Raw genomic sequence first — 16,072 nt, 5'->3', positions numbered from 1 at the left:
CTTTTTGAAAACATATACTCAGAATTTGCAAAACTTAGTAAGTTCCAGCTTGGACTTGACAGAGAATCTTGTAGGCAATTCTCTTAGGGCAGGGGAGGACTAGCTAGGGAAACTTGTTATTCAGGCTGTCTGCAGAACACCTGTCCCTCTGGAGACAAAAATCAGACCTGTGCTGTTACACTTGCAAATAGTGTTAAGGTTTGGCTTCATGGAGAAGTGCCTCTCCTTCCAGCACCCTGCTGGCTCTGCAGTGACTTAGCAAATCGGTACATTTATATAATTTGATAGCTGGCTTCTTGCTGAGCTATAATGTACTCTGAAAATTCTGAGTCATATGCCTTGACATCTTAGCACTTTCCTTGGCAGCCTTAAAAATCATGCATTGGTCATGGTACTGGGCCTACAGCGCTGCTTTGTCCTTGAAACGCTGCCCTAGAATTGACCGGCTTTGCCAGTGGCTGAAAAGCAGGAGATCGCCCCACCATGAAGATGCTGCTTTCTTTGGGGAGCTGTGGGCAGTGAGGGACAGTCCTGTCCTCATGGAGATGGTTTCTTGGCAGAGCTGGGGACAGTGGCAGTTTCTCCACCCTTCTGTGAGTTGCTGGAGCTTGAGACTTGGGGCACAGCAGTGGAGGCTGAGGTTCAGCTCTCTGGAGGGGCTGGAGAGCAGAGGAGAGAGAGGGTGAGAGGTGGTGGTGGCGTGTTCCTCTGGGGATGTTGTAGCATTTTGCTCTTACTGCTGGCAGGGGAAGTTCTGCAGGCCATGGCCCAAACTTTTTGAAGATCTTGGTGGAAGTTGGATGTTTTGGTCTCTGTAGGCTGAGCTTTCTGTTGCACGTGTAGCGTGAGTTTTCTGCAGACCCCATCTTCTCTGAGGTGTCACTGTTCCAGCTGCTTTAAATTAGTCACACTCACTGTGCTGCTGACAGGACTGGCTTGGAGGCCTTTTATCTCCCTGCTTAGCAAGAGGTGACTGTTTCTTGTCTCAGGAGTACAGTGTCTTACACTCTTCTGGTTCTAGAGTGTTTTCCAGAGACACAGCAGTACTGAAAATGTACTGAATTCAGTGCTGTTGTTCAGATCAGGAGTGTCTTGACAACTCCATCTTTGTGCTGCAGACATGTAAGGCAAATGAGCCTGGAAAAAGGGAAATAATCAGTGTAATAAAATGCTTTAGTGGATGTTTATGGCAGACTAGGAGAACTGCATTGAGTTCTGTTGTGCAAACCTGTGTTCCTGGAGCAGGCCTGCGAGGTGTGAGCTGGTGGTTGAAGCTTTAGGACTTGCTTTGTTATTTGCTTTGTAGCTTTTTCTCATCTTCCTTAATCTTGGCAAGGTGAGCTGTACCCCAAAACACTTGTTTGGGTGACCCAGGGTAGGGGAAGGAGCAATTTCTTGTCTGTAAATGCGTTTCTCTGTCTTAGATCCACCAATCCGACGACCCCACTAACGTAGTTGGTCCTGGGCTGGGCAGGTGCCTGGGCTGCCTTGTCTCTAACAGCATTAGCAGTAATTGGGATTTCGTTCAAGAAAGAAGTAGATACACCAAGCTGAAGATGATTGGCTGCTCTCTTTTAACAGACAAGTCTGAGAAGGAAAACCCATTCGAATCCCCTTTCATTCTGGATTGGTGGATCTGAAGCCCAGAAACAAAGTTTCAGGTAAGAAGTCACCCTGTACTATGTCTTGCTGCTTCTGCTTAGATGAGTTTGTCCGCACATTCAGTCTCTTGCTTTAACTGCTTCATGTCCCCCAAGTGTGAGGGCACAGGGAATCAGCTGCTGAGCTTACAGTCAGACAGGGCATGGCCAGGAAATACAGGAGCTGTACTGGAGAGAATTGCCGGTCTGCTGTGAAACACAGGCCTGGGAACACGAGGGGAACTGGTGTGTGCAGGAATGGGCACGGAGCCACTGGCTGCCACATCCTGCTTGTGGAAGCAGAGAGCAGCCTTGCCAGTGACTGCCTTGGGCTCTCCATGGAGTTCAGGGAGGTCACAGCCCTGAGTTCTGTCCCTGTCCTCTGATGGGTCCATCAGAACTGGAGAGAACTTCTCTGGCTGTTCCTAGGACAAATTCCTGTAGCTTTTCCTGCTGAAATGCCATTTGAAAGTCTGTTGTGGGCAGCACTTGGAGTCAGCGTCTTAAATCCTTCCTGAGATGTCAGTGTGAAGGTCTGGCTGCAGCTGTTTTGGGACAGGTGTAGGGCGGGGCTGGCAGGAGGAGCCTCACAGTGATAATAGGTTTATTTCAGAGTAGGGGAGAGTGGTTGTACTTTGAGTCACAATCATCTGAGGTTTGGGAAGCCTGCGAAAGGCTACAACAGGTCATCTTGGAGATGGGTTTGGAAGGTGTTTGTGTGCCTCAGGAAGGCAAGCTGGGTCCCTGGCTGGCAGAAAAATAAAGTTATGTAAGTTCAGTATCGTATCTGGTGTGAATGGGAGAGCTGCACCTCCCAGTGCCCAGCTTTACTGTAAGTTGGTGCCAATGTACCTGGATTCCTTTGGACAGTAACAGCAGTAATGCTAAGCCTTTGTGTGTTCTCCTTTGTAGGCAGTTACAGTAGTGAATGGTGAGGCCTCAGTATTTACCCTCCTGTAGCAGAAACTCCTGTAGGTGCTGTTGATCTCATGCATTGTTTTAGTTCTGCGTTTGTTTTGCTGGTGTGGTATTTTGTGCCGAAGTTACATTTGAATTCAATCGATAAGTAATTTATAATGAATTACTTGTGCAAAGGGTGCTGTTGTTTCCTGGTTTGATTTTTCAAGTAGTTGAGTTTTATTTGGTTAGGGTGGAGAAATCTGTTTTAGTGTAACTCTTTAAAAGAAACCAGAGGGAGAATCTAAGGGAAATACTTATTAACCTTAGACTGACACATTTCTTGCATTCTCATCTAGTATCAAATTGAATTTGTTCCACACACCCATCAGACTCACTTTGGAGTTAAAACTGTAAAATAACATCTTTCTGTGGAATATTTGCTGTTCAGGGTGTGCCTTCTTCTAAAATGAGAGAACAGGGAGGCAGAAGTGAACTTGGCTTCTTTAGTGATGAAAACTGAAAAGAGGAAATAATTTAAAATACACTGAGCAGGGAAAAAAAGGGGAAGCATAAATGAGTGCCCCTGCTGATCAAGATCCTCAATGCTATTTAATATTGCTTAACTTTTGGAAACATGCACCAGCCCTACAAAGGCTGCAGTGGAGCTGAGCAGGTTGGAGGCTTTGCTCTTGCCCGTGTTTTGAATGTTACATTTCAGAAAGTACAATGTGAGGCAGCTCTCAGAGCTGTGGCAGTGTTCCTCTGCATCCCCTGCCTGTGCATCCCCTGCCTGGGAATCCATGGTTTGTTCCTGGCAGCCCAGGCTCCACAGGCATCAGAAGTTGTCAAGTGCTTGTACCCTGCCTTGGCCATAGTAGGATTTACTGTTAGCTGTGTTAGGCCTCACCCTTAAAAACTTAATACAGAGGAGTCTGAGACAGCTTTTAACATGTTAGACAAGTTTCAGCCACATTTTTCTACGTGTTTGACTCCCTGCAAGTTTCTCCTGTGTGATTGGCAATGCTGGGTCTGTGTTTCCCAGTCAGGATGTGCCCTGAGCTGCTGGCTGGAGATGTCTGTAAACCCCTGTCCTGCTGCAGGAGAGCAGAAGAAAGTGTTTGCTTTAGAAATGGCCTTTTCAGTGTAACACAGGGGATGTTAGTGCAGAAAGGTGTATCACACTTAACTGTGGCAGTTGGGGTGAATGTACTTGAAGGAAGCAAGGGCTAATCTAAATGCTGTGTATTTTGGAAAATTTAGGTTATTTCAGTTAATGTTCAGAGTGACTTAGGCAAACATCTGAGGATTTTCTTCCCAGTCCTTTGTATCTTCCTGAAAACGAGGTGCTGCATCTCATGAGTCTTATCCTGATGAATAAATTATAATGGAGTAAGATGGTTATTCTGTTCAAAGAAAGCATTTAATCTTCTCTCCACTGAACCCATATTCCTTTTGTAGCATTGAGTGTGTGTAGCAAACACACACTTTGATCTTCAGGAGCAGAGTGGGACAGCGTTATCCATCAGCCTCCTGTGAATTCAGTGTCCTATCTAGAGCATCGCTGTGGTAATGAGGAGAATTTCTCTGATCAATTCTTTTCCCTTGTCTTGCTTTAAATTTCCCGATTCCTCACTTAGTGTTTTTCCCCAAATGCAAGAACTTAATGCAGGTCTTGAATGGCTGTTGGAGGGTTGTTCCATTGAGCAGTCTTTATTGTGAATGGCCATCATTTGGCTAAATTGATTTTCCTAATGGCACTGTGACTCAGCTATTGGTCCTGTATTTTTAGAATGATCTGATGGCAGTAAAAGAATAATCAAAAAATTTTCACAAGTTAAATGTTTGCCACTCTGTGGATATTTATTTTTGAGAAATTCACTTTTGCATTTGTAGTTCATAGAAGGACAGAAATAAGTGCAAGAGTAAATTACATCTAAAACAACTTTGTTGACCTGGGAGTACAGTTCTGCTAAAGCTGAAGCAGATTGCTGGAATGCACAAGTAAAACTCCACGGAGTGTGGAAATCTGTTGTGTGGATGGTACTCCAACAGCCTTCCAAGTCACCCAGGCCCAGTGAGGTTGCATTTGGCCATGGAAAAGGCGGTGATGTGATGGCACCAATTCCAACAGACTTGTGTGGAGCATGTGAGCACAGGGCACCTCCCAGGGCACAGCCTGGCTGTGGAATGGCAGTAGGAGGAGTCCAGAGTGCTTCTGTTGGTCAGACAGTTGTGTCTGTGCCTCCAGAGCTGTGCAGTGTTGTACCACAGGTGCAGGGACTGTCCCCTGCCAGCCGGGCTGTCCCTGGGGAACTTGTGTCACTGCTCCCTGCATGTCCCACAGAGTGTTCACACACAGACACTTGGATGTTCTGCTTTCCCACCTGTGCACACACTCGGGGCACTCACTCCCAGCCCAGGGATCCACCCCTGCCCTGCTTGGCACTGTTTGAGTAAAGCCCTTACGGGAAAAAGCACCAGGTAAGATCTGGAGGAAATCCCAGTCTGCAAACTGGGAGGGAGTTTGAGTTGGCTGCTGTTCCTGCCGAGTGTAAAATAACACTGAAGGCCTTGAAACAGTGTTACTGCTCATATTTTTTATGTCTTATTGTGGTTAATGCTGATTTTTGAGGAGATCTAAGTTTGACGTTGAGTTGGAGGTGGGAGCATAAGGCTTTCCCAGACTGTCAGACTGCCCTCGAATCCAAGTTGGCTTTTCAGAGCACCCCTTGGGCTGCATTAAACTGAGTCCCCAGCCATGGGAGGAGTTTAAGTAGCACCACTTACCCATAAAATCATCAATATTAAGTGATGATGGAAATAAAGAAATACCAGTTGTGTTGGTCCAGGCCTAAATCGATGTAAACTAACCAGGAAATCACCAATGTTAAGTAGCATGTGAGTTTCTTATAGTTAAAAACCTGAAAAAATTCACAGTGAAGGTTAAAGTTCTTTGGTTGTACCTTTTTTGCCAGTTGAAATATCTGTTTATAGCCTCATGGACATCCAGAGCATGAACTAACCTTACGGAGGAGCTTCCAGCTTTGCTGTCACAAGAAAGCTGGAAAAAGTATTTAGAATTTATAAACTTGAATGATTTTTTAGGTTTTAATGTTCAAGTTAGTTTTGTAATAAACTGCATAAGAAAAAAGGTGTTGCAGGAGGAGTGAATTAATATAATTAGCCATGCTCCTTGGAAAAAAATTGAGTGAATTAGCTCTTTCATTTATTTTACTCTACTTTCCTTTGAAATTCTAAAGAGCCTCTCCTTGCCAGTCTTTTTTGGACTCTGTCTAGAAACTGATTTTCAAAAACAAGGATATTTTTGCCTTACGACCAGAATTTCCCAAGCTGTAAACACACCAATAAATTTGGATTCCTTAAGTTATCTTGTATAAATAAAATGAAAGCGGTGAAAAATTCCGAGGTCATAATTTTAATATTTTATAAAACTTGCAGCATAAATCTGGGTTATGTAAACGTTGTCATTCTTGATTATGACACTGCAATATTGCCATGCCTGGCTTGCAGAGTGTTCTAATTCCATCAGGAATACAGGCTATAGGCATTTTTTGAGCAGTTTAATGGGCTTTAGAGGATAAACGGGTGATGGTTTTTCTAAGGGATAGAGAAGTGTGAGGATTTCTGTGTGACAGTATCAGATGTGCTGAGAGAAACCATTTCTGGGAATTTTGCACTGCTTTAACCAGACTGTGCTGTAACCTGGGAGAAGTCCAGAGTGAAGGAAAACTTTGGATGGTTCAGGGCCTGAGAGAGTGTTTTTAATACCTCCATCCTAAAAGTTCCCACCTACAAAGTTGGTTTATTGGATGCACACTGCTGTGTGCTTTGCTATTAACATAAGAAGTCCTTTACATCTAAGCCTTAAAGACATTGAAGCATCTTCCCTTGTTACTGGGGATTTACAGGTTTCACTGGGAATGCAGCGTTTTGTATAGGCTGCTTAAATTTGAGATTTAAGATTGAAACCTAAAGCTTGAGATGCAATTCCTGGGGTAGACCACCAAAGCAGCTCTTTGTGTATGGAATTAACATCAGTAATCTAATAATAAAATTAGAGTACGACTCTTTCCAAGCACAAAGCATTGAAGAGATCAGAATAAGGGTTTCTGTGTCTGTTCCCTCCTTGCCCTGGAGCTCAGAGCCCCTCTCAGCTCTGCAAACTGGGCCTCCAGGTGATCCACAGCCCTCAGAATGTGAGGCAGTTAAAGCTCTGCATTACTAGTTAACCTTATTCCTTAAAATCTGAGTTTCAGTTGGCTTTCCCTTAACCTGTGCAGTTCTGTTCTCTGTGTTCTCATTTAATTCTGTGCCTGTTGGCCACTGGCGTTTTCCCCTTCCCAGACTAGTGCTGCATCTCCCTGGGCTGCTGGCGAAAGCAGGGCCAGTGCAAAGTGAAGGCCTGAGCTGAGGCTCCTGCTATGCTAAGTGGAGTCTTTGGAAACCTGTTAAGCTTTTATTCATGGCAGGGTCAAGCAATAACATGTCAGGGAAGCACACAAATATTTGCACGTTCCTGTTTTGGTGTGAAGTGGGATGCAGTATTGAATTTGTAGTGTTGTGCAATATCAGTGCTGCAGCTGAGTGTCCAGGGAGTTTTATAAACCCTTTCATGCAGGGTTTCGTAATATTGTGAAAAGGTTTTTGTGTGGCTTAACTAACCTTGGCATGGAAATGGCCTCGGTGTCTAATGCATTTTGAATAAAATTTTTAAAAAATGTTTTCAAGTTACCCATTTTTCTCTTAAGTGCTTAAAATTCAGTTTATTTAGCTAGAGTAGTTCCTAAAATGCCCACACATAATAACCTCGAAACCAGTGATTTTTAGCTTACAATTTGTGGACACCTGTAGATTCATTATAAACATTGTACTCAGCTTTGTACACCTGAGCTGAACATCTCAGGAGAGGAGTTTGCTGTGCTTTTTGTCAATGACTTTTATTAAGTCATGTGAGCAAAGTGACTTTTTTTTACCAGGCCTAAATATTTAAAAATGTGTTTGGGCTTTAATCAACACCTGAAGCAATACCTTGAATTTTGATGGTTCAGTGTTGCAGACACCCCATGCAGATATTGTCCTAAATAGGAGTAAAGAATGAAACAGATTGGAAAAGAAGTTTCTTGAATCATACACTCTTGTTTTGAAAAACAGACCTGTAAAAAGTGTGTATCTTCAGTCAGTGGGTTTTAACAGTACATCCCATCTTTTTTGAAAATATGAAAACCTCTTTTTTTTTTTTTTTTTTTTTTGGTGCCTTGCTGAAGTTAATGTAGTTCCCCTGTTGTCACTGGTTGACTTGTCTTAGAAGAGTCTTGGGAACTAAATTTCAAGTGTTAGTATGAGGACCTGTCAAAGTAAATTACTGAAAAGGAGTTGCAGATATACTGGATTAATTACTTTATAGCTAAATCCCATTTCTCTAAACTTGAAATAAACTTTAAAAAACTTCTAATAATTGAAAACTATGGTTTTATTTTGCTATTAAAGAAAGAACAATACAATAAAAAACATAAATATGACTATTTTTACCCCGTCTGTAAGATATATGCTCCCACTCTTCCCATGCCAAGTGCATAGCACAGGACATCCCTATGGAATCAGCACCTTCCTGCTGGGTAAGAGAGGAAATTTCAATGCGTTTTGATGCTGCTAGGGGCATTCTTGTGCTGGTTTTCCTTTAATTTCTCTCCTTAGCATGGAGAGGAAAAGATTGTTTTATTCGTAAGATATGAAACCAAAAAAAGAGTTTTTATCCCCTTCAGGTGCTCTGGGCTCTCTCCCCCTCCTTGATCCTGGCACAAACTGCTTTCTGTGAGGCTTCACCTCTGGTTATTCCACTTTCAGCTTTGACCTGTGTGGGGCTTTTCTTTTAAAATTTTGATGTTTGTTGTAACTAAATTGGAACCTTGTGTGGAAAATAGTGAAAGCTCAGTCTGTGCCAATTATTGGAGCTGGGTTTATGCACTGCTTCATGCTGAGGAATTGAATCCTTTCCCCTAGCCTTATCTGGTATATGTACTACTCTGTCCTTAAAAGGAACTGGGAAATAGTATTGGGGAGCTACAAAAGTTTTGGAGAGTCTGTCTGCATCAAATTTCTTCAGCTTCAGAAAAGAAACAAAAGGGATCTCCAGACTTTTCCTAGCTTCTTGTGTCAGCAATGGGGAATTTGGTAGTTAAGCTTGGGAGGCAGGTTGAGTAACAAATGTAGCCAGGGGATAATTTGTCTTTAGGATATCTTCAACTATAATTTCAGCATGTCCCCCCAGTTTATTAGGATACCTTGACTATGACTAAGCAGAACTTGGTCATGCAGTTTGAACTTAGCTAAGTGTGGTTCCTCTCTAAAACATGCTCCCATTGTCAGGTTGTGTGTCCCAGTGCAGACTGGGACCTCACATTTAACACCAGCTTTGCCGTGGGAATGAAGAACCACAATTTGTTTGAGAAAGCTGAGGGAGTGGGGAGTACCAAACCTTAATTCCCAAAGCTCCTCCAGGTGGATCCTAAAGCCTTGCCACCCCAATGGCACCTCCTGGTCTCCTGTGTAGGGGACAGCTGGGCAGGGATTTTGGCCAGGCCTGTTTGCTGGGTGAGGCCTCTGCCTCAGAACGTCTGCCGTGGGCAGCAGTGTGTGGGTGAACTAAAACTCTCCTGCTGCTGGGAGTAAGTTAAAATGTTCAGCTGGCACTAAAGCCACGAGGTTACAGATATGGGGAAAAGGAGCTCAGGCCAGAGGGATGGCTTGTCCTTGTTTGCTGCGCAGGCTCTTCAGTGGTTATTTTACCCTTGGCCGCTAACATGTGATGAATGTAGAAGTAACATAGATAAGTACCCACGATAACATACTAATGAGTTGCCTGCCTTGAGTGATTTGTTGTGGCATCTAACTGCTTCTTCTCTTCCTTCCTTTTTGTCACCCTGCAGTGTTCTGTGCCAAGGTCTTTGTGGCTAGGCTGCTCCAACCTGGTAGAGAGCATGTGCGCACTGAGATGCCTGCAGAGCATGCCCAGTGTCAGATGTCTCCAGGTGCCTTTCTTCTTTCTTGTTGTAAATGTTATGCTGTTGAACTTGTGTTAAACTCTCAGGACTCTGTTTAATCAAATTGTTAAGTCTGCTAAATGTTTTTTTGTGCATCCTTTTCTGAAATCTTCTACTTAACTGCATTGTAGGAGTGACTCTTTAAGGGCTTTCTGTGCAGTAGGGCTGGGGGTTGAGCTGTTGTGTTTTATTGCCTGTTTACTGAAGTTGTGATACCAGTAGCATAGTTCTGCATGTTGCCTGCTACGTTTTGCTTTCTCGTTTAACTTAAAAAATAACATAATGAGCTTTGCCATTTCTCTTAAATTTGCAATGAACTGACCAGCCTGTGATATTTGTGTGATTTAATTTAGAAAGGATAAGCTTTTTATTTGCTCCTGAGCGTGGTACTGGGTGTAGCCTTACCGCACGTGTTTTAATGCAGAATAGTGAGCATGGAGTCCTGGGGTCTTTGGGTTGCCCTGTTAACTCAGTTTTTTAACTGTTAAGAAGTGAAGAACAAGGGATGGGGGGGGGGGGGGGGGTGTTGCTCTGCATAGAAAACCACTAAATCCTAAGTTCTCTGTTGTTTTTCTTCTAGTAAGCTGTTGGAGCTGAGCCTGCATAATTTATAGATGGGGAATTGCTGCTTCACTGGTTTGAGAGGGATTGAAAATGATGAAAAGGGAGCTTCTGGGACCAGTTAACAATTTTGAACTCCCAGGGTATTTACCTTGGAGGGAAAATGCTGGACATGTGTAGTAACTGTGTGGCACTTCCTGAAATGTTTCTGAATGTAACATTTTTTAGCAGAACACAAGGATTATTTAACATTAGTCTGTTTTGTAACATAAGAGCATTATTCAGTGATTCAGTCTTTCATGTGTATGAGTACTTAAAAAAAATTGCTTTTTTGTCAATGAAAATGAACAACTGAGTTTTGTGTGTCACTCCATTTGAGGTCAGCCACTGGACAACATCAGTGTCTTACCTTAGAGAGTAACCAGTTATTTCAAAACATCTCTCACCTGCAAAATGTGGCCACTTGAAATCCAGCAAATCTGAATTTCAGAACCAGAAATTCCTTCAAAATTTCTGTTAAAATACAAATCTGTTTTTCCATTTGAATGCTTTGTTTCCAGGTTTGAAATACTATTCGAAGAAAGGACAAAAACTCATGTCCAAGACAAACTCATAGATGGATAATTCAGTTTTATAGAAATGAACAGTCTAATGGCCAAATAATGCTTACAGAACATGCCTACAGTCATGTCAGGGTGGAGTCCCAGAGGTTTGGTGTCTGTCTTGGGAATATTTGCAAGCTCCTTCTAATGTGAGATCTCCCTGCTCCCTTTCCTGGTCCTCAGCATTGACCCTCTCACTGGAAAAAAACCTTTATTTCAGTGGGAATTCTGAATTTCCTTTTCTCCCAGGATCTGTTCTGTCAATGGCCAAAGAGCATCTCAGAAGATGTTAGCGAGTGGTTGTGGTTGGTTTTAAGGTGGCTGGTGATGTTGGGAATGTGGTAGGAAGGGCCAGGGTGGTTTCGAGGCTGCTTCCCCAGCCCTGCTGAGGGTGAGCAGTGGCTGTGGCACAGCTGCTCCTGGGGCTGTTCTGTGCAGAGCCAGGGCTGCCATCCCACCTTGAGAACTATTTCAAGCCAGGAGCAGTTGTGCTGTCACTGATGTATTTTGTGTGGTTGGGATAGATCTTGCTTTCCTGGAGCGCAGCCTTGGGCAGGGCTGGCTACTGGACCTCCCCAGTGGTTTCCAAAAAGCCTCTTCAGGCCAGGGAGCTCCTTAGCAAGTTCAGGCCCTGCAGGGCAAATTCCTGGTTTGGGAATTGCCCAGACTCCTTAGTGTTAGATCTGAGAACTTGGATTATCCCCGATTTCTTACAAATCAACTCCACTAGGTGCATAAACTGTGAATTGAACAGGGGAGAGCTCAGCCCAGGCTGGGATTTGGTTAATTGGTGCAGAGTATGTTGTATTACAAACTTCTGTTGGTAATACTGATGACAGGATAAAGTACAAACTAGTTTGTTCATCAGTGTGCTGCTTTATAGATGAGATTTGGGGGAACCTGTTGCCACACAGTTATGGTGTCATATAGTTAAAATGCAGGGCCAAGGCAGCTCTCGTGTAAGAATGTGACACTTGGAAAAATTTCTCAGACCTGTTTTGTTTTCAGGAATTGTTACAGCTCCGTCAGCTTTCATGAGAGCCCCACTGAAGTACCAGTTAATTTCTGTAAGGCTTTTCTGCTCCGTGTGCTGGTGGGAATTTCACAATCTCAGAACATCTGTAGCCCTATAATAGTAGCACTTAGGTTAACAAATTATGAAGTACATCCCTGCAAAGGCAAGCACAGTGTTCAGGCAGGTGGAGTTGCTTTGAGGCTGTGGGAGCTCAGGGTGTGGAAGGAAACAGTGCTGAGTGTCCAGCCTGTTGCACTTCAGGAGTGACTGAGGAGGATTCCACCAGGCCTTGGCTCTCTGGTGTTGCTGGGCTTGTGCTTTGCTGCTGGTGCACCCTCCTGATGGATTGTCCAGGGAACAAGAGGGAGGAATGTCCTGAGCAGGAGAGACCTGGGACACCTGTGCTCCAGGGGACAGCACTCTCAGGGACAGGGTGGGATTGCTGGGGTGTTTGCAGGGCCAGGGGTTGGACTTTGATCATCCTTGTGGGTCCCTTCCAGCTCAGGACATTCTATGGTTCTATGAAATATTGTGCCAAAATAAAAGCTTTTTCTTTTTATTAAGGTTTGATTGTTTTTGTAGAGCTGCAACCAGAAGAGGCTTTGAGACTTTTGGAAGTGTCTGTGAAGGATTATTTTTTTAAAAAAGTTCTCCTTTTGGGTGTGTGACTCAGTGATGCCTGAAGGGGAACTTGGAAGCAAAAGTGGCACCAGCTGCTTTCCCCATTTATTATTTCTGGCACTGTGACTTGCCCTTCATTGTTTCCTGAGCTCAAAGCCCACAGAGAAATCAGGTGGGGCAGACACCAGGAGCTCTTGGTTCTGTAGCACACATGTGGTTAGGGTGAAATGGTTAAAAGGAAGTGCAGGGGGGGAAATTCAGAAGCTCTTGGGTGATTCACAGAAGTTACCTGGGAGTTGTATCTGTTGTGTGTGGTGTGTGTAGAGTAACCAGTGAACAGGCCAGAGAGAGGGAAGAGCAGTCTTCAGTGTGGAGCCTTGGACAATCTCTTCAGGAAGCTCTTACTCAGTCCTGGGGCTTTTTCAAACCTTTAGGCTTCAGCAGTCACCTGCCATCCACCTAAAGGAAGAAAGCTCTGCCTTTCTGTGATGTTGTTAACAATCATCAAACCTAACAAGGCTGTTTAAAATCAAGCTGTAGCATTTCAGCTACCATGGATGGGGAGGTGTTCCCGTTCTCAGTGTGGGTGTGTATTCTGTGCTTTTCCTCATGCAGTACAATTCCTTCATAGTGCCTGCAGTTTACTGGAGAAGTATTTGCTTTCTCCTTTCTGTGAGCTGTTGGTGAATGCAGAAGAGAGACAACTAATTTATTAAAAAATACTTATTCCTATTTGTGGTACTTGTGGTTTGCTCTCATCTACTCTGGCTTTTGGTTTAATTGATATTATTAGGAAATAAAGTCCCTGACACTTAACACTTGTTTCTGTTGCATGGAGAAGCACATACTAAATGCCAGTTCATAATACTTGAAACTGCTACAAGGCCTTAGTTTTAACTGCTTAATTATCTTTAATGATGTTTTTGTACATGAATGCACTGGTATCTAATAGCTCCTGTTTTCATTTGCTTTGATACGGATTTCTCTGCAAGATTAAAACCAAAACTCTTGTTTAGGTCTTTAGAGAAACTGGTTCTGTTACCAGTTAAGTGATGCAACCCTGTGGATACAGCACCTTCCATGGCCTCATCCTTGGAGCACTGCAGGGTTTTGAGTGTGTTTTGTGGTGCTGATTTGGGAAGTGGCTCCAGCAGGGCTGCCAGGCAGAGACACGTCCAGGATTCTGGGCTCTGTGAGTAAACATCTCCAGTGTGGAGTGAACACTGCTCATTAAGCAGCAGAAGATAAGAGCCCAGGCATCACTTTGAATTATTGCATAATGTAGGAGGTGATGAAATAAGTCTTGGGAAATGAATTATTAGAGAGATGTAATGAAATTAACCCAGTAACCAAATACTGCCCCACCAAGTTTCTTCCCTGTCTTCAGTTACACTTTTCTTTCACTTCTTTTTTAAAAGAATAATTTTATCCCTCTTCTAAAACTCTGCTTAGGTTTCCTCATGCTTATTTACGTCCTCCCAAGGTCTTTGGGGTTATTAGAAAAAGTTTTTTCCTACACCTTTCCATCTATTCTTAAAGTTTTCAGCTTAATTGCATATAGTGCCCTGCTCCTCTTTCCCTTTGTGTTCGCACATGGCGTGTGTGGCCTGGAAGCTTTACCAGTGTTCACTGACTGCAGGAACAAGAAATGTCTCACTTCCTGAGCTGCCGGTGGGAGATGTCAGCTCCCTCCTGTGTTCCTCCACAGGCCAGATCTTAAAACTCATGCAGTGGCTTTTTCAGACTTGAGTCTCCCCTGACTCCTCCCAGCCTGTTCTCCCAGTACTCCAGAGGCTGGGGATAGCACCCTTGGCTTTACCTGTCCTTTGTACTTGGCTCCTGCCCAGCGGGATGTCCGGCTCTGTAGGCACTCCTGGATCTGCATTTTCCTTTTCATGGAGTCCCCATCCCTGGAGGTGGCACTCAGTGCTCTGGGCTGGTGACACGGTGGGCATTGGGCACAGGCTGGACTTGATGGTCTGGGAGGACTTTTTCAGCCTTACTGACCCTGTGATTCTCACAGCACATGTCCTGGAGGTGGACAAGCAGTAGGAATGTGACATTGACTTGGTTCTTGCTGCTGTCATTCCTGCTTATGGTTGACAGGAGTCTATCAATTGATCCTCCATAAGTGGAAGCTGTCTTCACAAAAATGGGGCTCTTAAAATCCATTTCAGTTGGGCAATTTGTAATTTATTACTGTTCTGGAGAACCTATTTGCCAGTGGCAGGTGGAGTTCTGGAGCATCAGGGTGTAGATGTTTATTCCCTGCTCCAGCACTCACTGCAAAGGCAGTTATTTGTTAGCAGAAGGGAATCTCGGTGCTATCACAGCTGAGCTGGGGCACAAGGAGTCCCCGAAGGGTTTGGGTTGGAAGGACCTTAAAGCCCATCTCGTTCCACCCCCTGCCATGGGCAGGGACACCTCCCACTGTCCCAGGCTGCTCCAAGCCCCAATGTCCAAGCTGGCCTGGAACACTTGCAGGGATCCAGGGGCAGCCACAGCGTCTCTGGGCACCCTGTGCCAGGGCCTGCCCACCCTAACAGGGAAGAATTTGTTCCGTGTATCTAACATGAATTTCCCTTCTTTCAGTTTAAACACAGAAGTTTCCAGAAGGAAGTGTATCTTTCTATTTATTGATGTTACAATTTAGCCTTAACTTGCTTAAGCTTCTGTTTGTTTTTCTTTACTAATTTTGAGCTGCTGTTGATGTTTCTATTCTGATACCAGAAGGAAGCACAACAACAGAAAGTGTAGTTGGAAAAACTTGTAGTTGAAAGCTAAGAACTGAACATGAAAACTTCTTCATCCTCTTTCCCCAGTACAAATTCAGGCACAGACACGATGCAGTTTTCTTGGAACGACAGCGAGTGCCAGAGATGGGCTCTGCTCAAACCTTCTCCTCTAGAGCATGAAATCACAAATGGGAAATGATGAGTGGCCTGTCGCTCTGGAGCCTGCATCCCTTTGGAAATGTTATTCTCTGCAGCTGTTAAAATGAGTTGTCATAACCAGACAACTGCCTTGCTGCTTCTGTTAGGTCTGAAGTCATTTACAAATACCTCTTTGACATGTTTTCTGGGATTTTGCCTCAAAACAGTGGAACTGTTACCATTGCTTTTTGGAAACAGTCCAAGAGATCCATTAAAAAGAAATACAGATTTGATTCCATTTCTTTAAAGGAACAGAATGTTCTCTCCAATATCTGAAATATTTGTGCTTGTCCCTGTGTTTAAACAGACTTTTCAGAGACGGAGCTTTCAGACCGAGGCCAGCAGTGTAGAAGCAATTAAAGCTACCCGTGGTAGGTCTGGGGGCAGTGTGGGCAGGGGAATGGCCTGGATTCCCCAGTCCCTAAATCCAAGGTAAAAATGGCCAATTTTCCCTCTGGTAATCGGCAGCAGTGCTTTCCAGTGTTGTTCCTTCTGGCTGGAGTCTCCTCTCAGTGAAAAGTAATATCAGTTTGGGGTTTGTTTTCAGCAGTTCCTTGTAATAACTTTTTTTTTTTTAGTTCTCAGTGTGGGTGTTACAGCTTTTGAGGCCTGATCCGACAGCTCAGTTTTTGGTAGTTGCACACACTGCAGCTATTTTGCAAAGGGTAGCATTGCATTTTATTCCCCGCGGTGTTCCTGTGCTTGGCCATCCTGGTCATCCCCACCATACCCCAGCCTA

General features: G+C 44.0%; 1 protein-coding gene across 3 annotated transcripts in view; it reads left to right on the top strand.

Annotated features, from left to right (window-relative positions):
• The first annotated feature begins 1,559 nt into the window (after positions 1-1,559).
• Positions 1,560-16,072, top strand: part of FBXW11 (F-box and WD repeat domain containing 11) — a 58,547-nt gene continuing 44,034 nt past the window's right edge. Inside the window, exons 1-3 of one of the 3 annotated variants that reach the window (XM_042024610.1) lie at positions 1,562-1,661; positions 3,999-4,106; positions 9,488-9,589. In XM_042024610.1, coding sequence (XP_041880544.1) covers positions 9,539-9,589 — 51 coding nt within the window. In that variant the 5' untranslated portion in view covers positions 1,562-1,661; positions 3,999-4,106; positions 9,488-9,538. Of the gene's footprint in view, positions 1,662-3,998; positions 4,107-9,487; positions 9,590-16,072 lie in introns of all 3 variants that reach the window. The other 2 variants (XM_042024618.1, XM_042024626.1) reach the window with 2 other exon arrangements.

This window comes from Corvus kubaryi, unplaced genomic scaffold (genome assembly GCF_017639235.1).
Source record: "Corvus kubaryi isolate FWS band 111438036 unplaced genomic scaffold, C.kubaryi_AGA036_p1.0 128, whole genome shotgun sequence".
Classification (NCBI taxonomy): Eukaryota; Metazoa; Chordata; class Aves; order Passeriformes; family Corvidae; genus Corvus; species Corvus kubaryi.
Note: the sequence above shows the minus strand (reverse complement) of the source record. Positions and strands in the feature narration are given on the sequence as shown.